Here is an 11129-nt window from a genome sequence, read left to right on the forward strand (position 1 = left end):
TCCGTCGAAAGCGGCGAAGAAAATCAGCTGATCTTACCTTCGGAGTAGCAGTTCGGGACCAAGCTCAGCTGTTTGTGTGAATGACCGACACGAGGGACGCCTTGGTGGAGCCCTACATCAAGATGTAAATTTCTTAGAATCCTGCAGACTGGTTTCTTTTCAAGGTACCGGCTCTGTACAGCAGCTGCCTTTCAGTCTCGAACGCAAATTATCAAATTGACACTCCAAAAAATCGTACAACTCGCGAAACGAGGGTCAACGAACGGACGATTGGCGCACGTTGACGAGGGATTGACAGGTTAAAGATGTGCCGAGCCATCTTGTTTTACAAATTAAAACCAGTAAAAACTAGTGTCCAGAGTTGCTAAAATATCCGATTAAAATGAGCACACTTTATGGAGGAACACGCCAGAAGCACACTCACGTTAATAAACCACAAATGAAGTCCGCTCTCGAAGGAAATTAAGAGGATTGCATTTCGCCGGCAAATGAGCTCATGCACCGGCGAATCTTCTCCTTCTGCAAACGGGAACCCAACGGCCCGGTTTCGGTTGAGATAACGAGCGGTTTGCCTTCACTCACTTCGGTTGCAACTAATACGTTGATTCTCGTTACTTGCAGTGGTTTGAGGGCATCAAGCGATTTTGTTTTAATAACACTTCAAAAAACAAAAAAACATGAGAAAAAATAAGTGTAGAACATATCAACATAAGATATATCTTTGATGGTATGCATATGAGCTTCAGCGTACGCACTTCTCTTTAAACAAACGATGCTGAGTTGACCACAGCATTGGTCAACTTACTTTAGAGATAACATAATAAAACACGAGAACATGATAATTGTTTCCTGGTCCGCAATTGCACACACAGTTGCTGAACGTTTATCGCTAAAAAGTGGAGAAACCGTCACATACCGAGATGAATCGAATGACGAGACTGGAGAGGAAAGCAAAATAATTCTGACAGCTTCTTATTCTACTTGAATCACTCGTTGTTATCATCCTTCACCAAAACGAATTTGGAAGAAGAACGAATGTGTTTGGCAAACCACACTGCTCGTGATAAACCATATCGCGGGAAATTACACGATCAAAAACGGGACTATTTTTGGCAACATTATGCAGCGGCATTTCCCAAAACAAATGGTTATCAAAATCTGCAGCCTTTTTTTCGTGCCTCAGGACATATAAAATAGCCCCGCGATCCGCAGTCGATCATCAGAAGTGTTGTAGAACCAAGCTGTTAAGCATTTAGTGTCCCTTCGCCATGAAGGCTTTCGTGTGTGTTGTGCTGTTGTTTGTTCTTTTCTCATTCGGAACCACCTCGGAGTCCGATAGATATGGAGATTTGTTTTTGGGTAAACTTTTCTTTCGGCCAAATACACCACCGCAAGGTCCAAGTGCGAAGATGGAAATCGAAAGTCATGAAGAGAAACTGGACGAAATTGAACAATCATTCAAGGTAAGAACATATTTAAATGACAAAAGTTGTTCAAATTAAAGAATCAACGGTTTGGTTTGACTTTGCTGCAGGAGGTGCAAGAAAAGTTGTTGGAATTGGAGAAGAGCGTAAAGAAAAGAGACGACTTGCTGCAGTCGATAGAAGGCACTATGAAGGTAAATTATATATTATTCTTCACTAAAAATATGTCCAAAACCAATAATTGAAATATTTGACTACTTACAGCAAGTGGAAGATTCTATGACCGGTAGATATGAAACGCTGCAAGACAAGCTTGCGGAATTAGAGCAGAATCATACTCTTGCTAAGGATGACGTTTTGCAGAAGTTGATGGAACGTCCGACTCAGGAAAAGTATGACAGTCTACAGAGCACGTTGATGGAACTTCAGAACAACATTACAGCAAAGGACGGTTCCCTGCAGGAGATCGAGCGTTCTATTAAGGTAAGTACATTGATTTGCGTTTTGATCTTATCCATCGAATTGCACATATGTGCGTAAGAAAATGTTGGAATGAAAAAAGTTGTTCAAATTAAAGAGCTAACGACTTGAACTGTCTTTGCTGCAGGAGGTGCAACTGTCTGCACAAGAAAATGAGTTGGAATTTCAGAAGAGCTTAAAGAAAACGGACGATTCTATTAAGGTAAGCCATTTGGATGCACACAATATTAGAGCAAAATAAATAGTTTAATGGATTTACTGTTTGCAGCAAGTGAAAGATTCTTTGGCCGGTAGATATGTGACACTGCAAGACAAGCTTGCTGAATTAGAGCAGAATCATACTCTCACTAAGGATGACATTTTGCAGAAGTTGATGGAGCGTCCAACTCAGGAAAAGTATGACAATCTACAGAGCACGTTGATGGAACTTCAGAACAACATTACAGCAAGGGACGGCTCCCTGCAGGAGATCGAGCGATCTATTAAGGTATAAAATTAATTTTGCAATATGATTGTAGTCATTGAGTTGTGTACATGTATTGTAACATCTGTTGAAGAACTGATTTACAGTTAGAATTTATTTTATCTAGGAACTTGAACGCAATGTGAACGAGCGAGATGAAACTCAGAATGGTAAACTGATTGAAATCAGAAAACAAATGCAGGCAAAGGAAAATACCCTGCAGGAGATGATGCGGAACATGACCATATTAGTAGACCATTCGAAGGTTAAACTTGAAGAGCTAGAAGCTAACCTCAACGAGCTGCAAAATGAAACCGAAAGTATCATAAACCACAGCTTTCCTAGGTCATGCAAGGACGTGTCATCAAACAAATCTGGTTCTTACGAGATCTATCTTGGGAATGGTCAATTTAAAACGGTATTTTGTGAACAGACCGCATTCGGCGGCGGCTGGATTGTATTCCAGTATCGCTTCAACGGGAAAGTTGATTTCTACCGAACCTGGAATGAGTATCGCGATGGCTTTGGAACAATTGACGGGGAGTTTTGGTTAGGTTTGAAGTATCTTCACCAGCTGACCTCAACCCGGAAGCACGAGCTTATGGTGGAAGTGAAAGACTATTACGGAAACTACGGCTATGCAAAGTATGATCACTTCGAGATTGGCAGTGAAGCGGAAAAGTTCATCCTAAAGGTTGGAAATTATAGTGGAACGGCTGGAGACTCAATGATTTACGATCGGGGCATGAAGTTCACTACTAAGGATAGCGATAATGATAAAGATAGTAGTGTTCAATGTGCCAAGGCTCGTTACGGAGCTTGGTGGTACCACAGCTGCACCAATGCCAACCTCAACGGACCGTATGGAAACATATCACGTGATGGAGAGAAGGTGATGTACTGGTTCCATTTAAAAAATGACCGTCGCGCTATGGTATACTCCAGAATGATGCTTCGTGAAATCGATTAAAAATGGTTTCAATAAAACGAGTTACGCTCAACCGATTGATGATAACATGTGTTGTAAGTTTTTCATTCAATCAGAAGGTGATATCATTTATCACGATTCAAAACCTCTACTATGCAAGTGGTTGGCCCAAAATGGCACAAGAGGTGACCCATACTTCGTCAATCAAATTCAAATAAAACCCCTTTGCGTATAAAAATGTCACACATGTTATTTACCTTTCTTGTGTCCAACTTTGGGAGGCTAAATTCCGAATCACTTCGATTGTTTCACATGGTGTATCACAAATAAAAACAAAACCTAATTTACTTCTGGACGTTTCGTGTCATGGTGGTGGTTCTATAAAAGTAAGTATTTTTTTTCTTTCTTGATTCTATTAATTTTGAGCTATTCCAAATGACCATTGAGTCAGGATTTCATGAAATGGAGGTAAAATGTTGAAATGCATCCAGGGAGGAGTTCATCAGTAAAACTATATTAGTAGTTGATTAAAATTAGTTCAAATAATTCAAACACACAAGTTCTTCAAGCTTCAAATACTAAAAACAATAGAAAAAAAATGAAAAAATCCAGCCTTTCAAGCTTTCAACCGGATTGTTCTAATCTGTAAATTCATAGCCCAAAACAAAATCGGCAAACGACACACCATCAATTGAAACCCATTAAAGTTGTCGATACGATTCTACTGCAGAAGAAAAAAAGGAAGGTAAGCTCTTATTTTACAATTCCAAACGAATTTCCCAAACAATTAAGTTCTTTCTTTCTTTTATAAATATTTGATCGTTGCATAATCGTTTCCAGGTCGTGCAAAAGTCATTTATCTTTCAGTACGTCCGATCGTATATCTAATTCCGTTCCGTTCAAAGTTCGCTGTAATCAGCTTCCCCGCACGATCCATAAGAAGTTGCACAAACATCATTGGAAACATACTCAAACACATAAACAATAAACCAAATTCAGTTTCAACGATGCTTGTTGATAACAACCGCAAGAACCGCAAAATACCGTGGGAAATTGCACTATCAAGAATGGCGCCAATTTTGGCTACATTATGCGACGACACTTCCCAAAACAAATGGTTATCAAAATCTGCTGCCCTTTTTTCTCACGCCTCAGGACATATAAAATAGCCCCGCGATCCGCAGTCGATCATCAGAAGTGTTGTAGAACCAAGCTGTTAAGCATTTAGTGTCCCTTCGCCATGAAGGCTCTTGTGTGTGTAGTGCTGTTGTTTGTTCTTTTCTCATCCGTGACCACCTCGGATTCCGATAGATATGGTGTAGATTTGTTTATGAGTAAACTTTTCTTTCGGCAAAATGGACCACCGGAAATCCCAAGTGCTAAGGCGGAAATCGACAGTCATGGAGAGAAACTGAACGAATCATTGAAGGTAAAAATATGTTGCAAAGTGAAAAATTGTTCAAATTAAAGAATCAACAGCTTGGTTTGACTTTGCTGCAGGAGGTGCAAGAAAAGTTGTTGGAATTGGAGAACAGCTTAAAGAAAAGAGACGACTTGCTGCAGTCGATGGAACGCTCTATGAAGGTAAATTATAAATTATTCTTCACTTCAAATATGTCCAAAACCAATTATTCAATTGCTTTACTATTTGCAGCAAGTGGAAGATTCTATGACCAGCAGATATGAAACGCTGCAAGACAAGCTTGCTGAGTTAGAACTCAATCAAACCTCTATTAATGACTCTCTTCAAGAGTCAGTGGAAAGTTCTGTTCAAGCGCATTATGAAAGTGTACAGAGCACGTTGATGGAATTGGAAAGCAATGTAACGGCCAAGGACGACTCCTTGCAGGAAATCGAGCGTTCTATTAAGGTAAAAACATTAATTTTGCATTATAATTTTAGCCATTGAATGTATATATGTAACATCCGTTGAAGAACTGATTTACAGTTGTGATTTATTTTTTCTAGGAACTTAAACGCAATGAGAAGGAGCGAGAAGAATCTCAGAAAGGTGAATTGATTGAAATAAAAAAACAAATCCAGGCAAAGGACAATACCCTGCAGCAGATGATGCGGAACATGACCAGGTTGGAAGAACAATCGAAGGTAAAACATGACGAGCTAGAAGCTAACTTCAAAAAGCTGCAAAATGAAACCGAATACATCAAGAACTACAGTATTCCTAGCTCATGCAAGAGTATATCATCAAAACAAACTGGTTCTTATGCCATCCATCTTGGGAATGGTCAATTTAAAACAGTATATTGTGAGCAGGTCGCATTCGGCGGTGGCTGGATTGTATTCCAGTATCGCTTTAACGGGCAAGTTGATTTCTACCGAACCTGGGATGAGTATCGCGATGGCTTTGGCACAATTGACGGTGAGTTTTGGTTAGGTTTGAAGTATCTTCATCAGCTGACCTCAACCCGGAAGCACGAGCTTATGGTGGAAGTGAAAGACTATGATGGAAACTACGGCTATGCAAAGTATGACCACTTCGAGATTGGCAGTGAAGCGGAAAAGTTCGTCCTGAAGATTGGAAATTATAGTGGAACGGTTGGAGATTCAATGGCTTGGAATCAGGGCATGAAGTTCACTACTAAGGATAGCGATAATGATAACGATAGTAGTGTTCAATGTGCCGAGGCTCGTAACGGGGCTTGGTGGTATAATGGATGCGGCAATGCCAACCTCAACGGACCGTATGGAAACTTATCAAGTCAAAAAGCGATGTATTGGTGGCATTTTAAAAATGACCAGCGCGGCATGGCTTACAGCAGAATGATGCTTCGTGAAATCAATTAAAAATTGATCCAATAAAATGAGTTACTCACAACCGATTGATAATAACATGTGTTTACAACGGTTTTCATTGTCCCCAAATGGCACAAGAGCCATGCCCTCTTCTTCGTCAATCGAATTCAATCAAATGTTATTTACCTTTCTCGTATACAACTTTTAGACGCTAAATTCCGATTTGCTTCGATTGTTTCACTGGGTGAATAGCAATGACAGGAAGAAAGGTTGATATTAAACTTGTTCGCAGTTCATATTGTTTGAACATCAGCAGTTCGTTTCAAAACGTAACGTTTCCCGAACCAACTCACGAGGTCAGTTCATTTGTTTTTAACTCCTTCGAAGGCACATTTGGCCATCCATCGTCGAACGGTCGAACGGATAATGTGTCGATTGCAAGCGAATGAGCTCTCGCTGTGCGTCGGTCGTCATGTTTTGCTAATGAGACGTCACCGCGGCCATCCATATCGACACCGAAGCGGACGAACATGGCTTCCCGCTGCCCAAATGGTGCACCGGACAGCAGTTGAACGACAGTTGAAAGTAATAATAACAGCGCAACGACGATTATTGTTAAATCGTTCGGATTGAAAGCCGCCGATCGAAACGTCGAACGCTGCAGGACTTCCGCAAGGACTCGGGAGCGTCATTGTGCGATCGAGAATACTTTACGACTCACCGATGCAAACCGATCCTAATGGCGCACCGGTAGCCGGAATAGGAATTGGAAATTCCGAGCTTCCCATAGCATTTCTCCCTTCCTTCCTTCCCATCCTTTCTTCCGTCCACAAAGACCTGCCGAGTTCGTGCTCATAATGATTATTATTTTATGTTTATTATTTTATGCGCCACTGCGTGTACGCAATCGAAACGCCATAAAACAAGCAATACGACTGCGGCCGGCTTAAGGTGGCACGCAAGGGTGGGGTGGGGAAAAGGAAAAAAAACGAACAACAGAAAACGCCATCCGCCGATCGCAAATGTGCAGCCCGTAATGGCGAATGGTTTCGGTTTCGGGCTCCCGCGGATGGCGCACAACAACCGGACGGGTCGCATCCATTCCGATGCAATGCGATGCATTTCCATTTCCAGTAACAACGGTTCGGGCTTGGATGAGCAGCCCCCGGAATGGCACCGGGAATGTCATTATGCATCGCCGTTCGAGCGGGAATCGGCACAAAAGAATCGACCCCAAAGGGGGGGGGACTGCAACGGCCGTTGTTTATTCTATTGCGCTGCGTAACTGTTGCATGTGAGATGCTGCTAATGTTACCGTTGCCGCTGCACAGCGCTACAGAGTTGCAAGCGCGACCATTTTCTCATCTCTTTCGTTTTCTAGAGACAACATTTGCGAGTGATCGATGCCTGAATAAAACATAAGTGGCCCTGCGATCCTAGGAGAATTGTTGGAATGACTAATTAGAGGGTTAGGAACACAGTCAACAATCAAACGGTAGCGCTAACTGTACTCGTTTTGTTGTGCTTAAATTGGCTATGGTCCTTGTTCCTTTTTCAGTCTGGACAGTCTTATTTCTGTTGGCAAGTTGCCTAAGGCGAGTGATTCTAGAGTCAAGGTTTAGAGAAAAATATCTATTTCAAAACGAAAAATTTAAACAAGAAAACATAATAAAAAAACAAGATTGGGGAAACAAAAATGGCGTAAATAAAAACAATAGAAAAATGCAAACAAATTACTAACTCGAGTATAAAAGCGTAACGAAGATAAAATAAACAAGGTAAAAAGGCACAACTTATAACAAACACATAAAAAAAAAGTAAAAATGTTTGAACAACATGTAAACAGAAAAGAAAACCTTTTTAACAAACATCTTTAAGGCACACCACAACTATTAAAATAAACTACACAAATGAGTTACAAAAACAAAAACAAATCACAGTAAGCAATATGACCCTTGACATTTGGAAACATGTGTTTCGAGGTAACACAACGATCTCCCTATCGCAACTTCTCATAAGTAAAGCTCGTAAATATCGCCCGAAGAAAATATCACATCTGTCGGCAAATGTGAGGCAGAGTCGGGGCTTGCCAATTTCGAGCGAAACCCACGGGTGTACACTATCTATTACTGGCATAAAGGAAAACATACACACACACACACACACACACACGCAGACTGGTACAATCTCACAATGCCCTAATGCCCAAGAGCGAGCTTCCGTTGCCCTTACCATTTGCAGACTATTAGCAATCATTAAACATTTATTCGATCCGCGTCGAAGTGTGGAGGAAAGAGAGGAGGGGCAGAGAAAGGAGCGAGAAGGGGGAGGAGCACAAAAGTTCCGGTTGTTTATGGAACCGGCCCGGGTCGTCTGTGGTCGCAAGTTGTGGGTTATTATGTCTTACGGCCAGTTGGCGCAGTTCCGTTCCGTGCTCGGACCTTTGGCCCGCGAGAGGACAGCTAGGTTCCATACGCAACCGTTCCCGCAGCGTGAGGGGATGATTAGCGGCAACGCGCACACACACTTACACACACACACATGTGCGGCTTTTTGCATAATGCCATTAGCAACCGATGCAATGCCAAATTAAGAAATTTATGCGAATTATTAGCTCCGGCGTCGTCCGTGTGTCATCGACGGGTCGGACGATGCGTAAATGGTGCCTTCAATGGATCCTCTTTTCATCCCCCCGAAACGCTGCCTCATGCCTCCCCCCGTGGACTGCCACTTCCAAACGTCACTTGCAGAAAAAGCCGCGGATGCACTTTTCCAGAAAAGAGCAACCCGCGACGACAGGAAATGGACAGATAATAATAATTCGACCTTTAACGCGGATCCATCGGTGGTCGCGAGTGGGTCTTCGTCTTCGTCGCGTCATCTCCGGAAAGAGACAAAACACAGGGGACAAGAACCAAACGACACAGGGCGCTGTAAAGTTCGGACCCATGAAGGAGGTAGCCATTCTCAACGAGCGCTCGATTCGCGATGCATCCGGAGACACACAACTGCACCGTGTAAAGTTATGGAGATCAAACGATTTGGACAGAGGCGGGATGCTGCGGATGAGGGTCGCACGATGAGGGCAAGGAATTAACTGCAATGAATCAGCCCGGGTTGACAAACGGTTCGCGATGGAGGACGGAAGCGAAGGAAGCGGAACGTGAACACAGAACGCGCGCGCGACAGAAGAATTGTGAATAGAATTCAAATTTATGTAATTTGAAATTATTGTCGAAAGTTTGAAATCCAATTAAGATTATTTAATTGATTACTCGACTTCGGCCGGCGGTGGTGCGGGTTGAAAATCGTGGAAACGTGAACCGACCGACCGTCGGATTGGGTCGTGTTTTGGGTTTAATTTTAAGAAAAGGTCCTCTTGTTTTGGTAAGCACGGTAGGAAAAAGAAGAGTTGGTAAGAAAAGAACAGAATACACAATCCATTGCAACACAGAAGGAAAAATACCAAAACAAATTCAATACTGAAAGAAAAACAAAGTTGTAATAAAACTGGTTATTTAAAAAGGGAAAAAACATAAAAAAAGAAATATTAATAGTAAATTAAAAACACAATTTTAAAACAACTACACATAACTAAAATGTTTTGAACAAGGAATGATGCCAACCATTAAAAAAAACATGATTTATCAAAATCATCACAATCCATTGCAACACAGAAAGAAAACTTCCAAAACAAATTTAATACTTGATAAGAGTTATTATTAACAAGGAAAACAAAAACATTTAAAAAAGATACATTAACACTAAGTTAAAACACAATTATAAAACAACTCCACATAACTTAAATGTTTTGAACAAGGAATGATGCCAACCGTTAAAAGAAATATCATGATTTTACAAAATCATCACAATCGATTGCAAGACAGAAGGATAAATACCAAAAAACAATTCAATACTGAAAGGAAAAAAATATTTGATAAAATGGTTATTTAAAAATAGAAAACACATTAAAAAAAATATTAACAATAAATTAAAAACAATTTTAAAACAACTCCACATAACTTAAATGTTTTGAACAAGGAATGATGCCAACCGTTAAAAGAAATATAATGATTTATCTATGGTTAACACCAAATTAGTAAGCTTGTAAATTGATGATGAAGTTTTACTTTAATTATTTTATTTTAATACTTCCGTTCTATTCCAAAGCTTTAGTTAGATACTTTTGCCTCACCCTCTCTGCAATTCCACCCCACTTGTTGTTGTTAAGCATATTCTACTTTGGAAAATCGGTTGCATTTTCAGTAATCTCATTCCGACATGCAGATAAGTTAACGCACTGCTGCGGGTGTTTGAGTTTTAAAAAAACTTAAACTTTATTTCCTACAACATATGTGCGGGTTAATACCCAACTATCGTGTTCGGATGCTGGATACCAACTGATGATCGGTTCGCGATCTGGATCGTTGGTTCACGGTCTTCTGATTCTAGGTGGTCCGCGTCGCTGCGGGAATCTGCAATCTCAGCATAATGCGGGCGGTCCGCGTTGCTATGGGAAGCTGCAACTCAGCATAATGTTGTGGTCCGGGGGCCGCGTCGCGATGATCGAATGTTGACTCACAATGTTTGCTCTGGCGATGTCCACAATGTATGCGATGGCGTTGTCCACAATGTATACGCTGGCGTTGTCTTGACTCCTCCCTTCTTAAATGACTTTGTCCTCAAAGTCTTGTTGCTGCGTGGAATGATGTTGGTCTGCTTACGAATGTTTCTCCGCGTTGCGGTTCTTGGTTTATGTTTACTTTTACCATTCTCCTTCTATTGAAAAATAAGCAGATTACGGTTGCGCATATGAATAGTAACATGAACGTTCCTCCGAATGCATGAATTTTCCATTTGATGGAATTGTTTTGTAGATTTATACTTTGTAGAGTTTCTCGATGTTGCAACGTAAGATTGTTTAAATATTCTATCGGTGGTCTGTCTTCAATTTCGCTTATGTTGACTTTTATTCCCGCTGTCGAGTAGTATGGTTTACCGGGAATGATGGCTTCATTGTTTGAATAAATTTCTCCGTTGATGATTATGTTGCAATTTTCAAATTGTATCAAGTATGACC

The 11129-nt window shown here is 41.0% G+C and overlaps 2 protein-coding genes across 2 annotated transcripts; both read left to right on the forward strand.

Annotated features, from left to right (window-relative positions):
• Window positions 1-1409: 1409 nt before the first annotated feature.
• Window positions 1410-3337, forward strand: LOC131285826 (angiopoietin-related protein 7-like). The gene is made up of 6 exons (XM_058314681.1): window positions 1410-1463; window positions 1535-1618; window positions 1689-1907; window positions 2032-2106; window positions 2173-2391; window positions 2495-3337. Exons 1-6 carry the CDS (start codon window positions 1410-1412, stop codon window positions 3335-3337), a joined length of 1494 nt encoding a protein of 497 aa, XP_058170664.1.
• Window positions 3338-4732: 1395 nt separating this feature from the next.
• LOC131285828 (fibrinogen-like protein A) lies at window positions 4733-6100 on the forward strand. The gene is made up of 3 exons (XM_058314682.1): window positions 4733-4879; window positions 4950-5165; window positions 5264-6100. Exons 1-3 carry the CDS (start codon window positions 4733-4735, stop codon window positions 6098-6100), a joined length of 1200 nt encoding a protein of 399 aa, XP_058170665.1.
• Window positions 6101-11129: the final 5029 nt, after the last annotated feature.

Source organism: Anopheles ziemanni, chromosome 3, assembly GCF_943734765.1.
Source record: "Anopheles ziemanni chromosome 3, idAnoZiCoDA_A2_x.2, whole genome shotgun sequence".
Lineage (NCBI taxonomy): Eukaryota > Metazoa > Arthropoda > Insecta > Diptera > Culicidae > Anopheles > Anopheles ziemanni.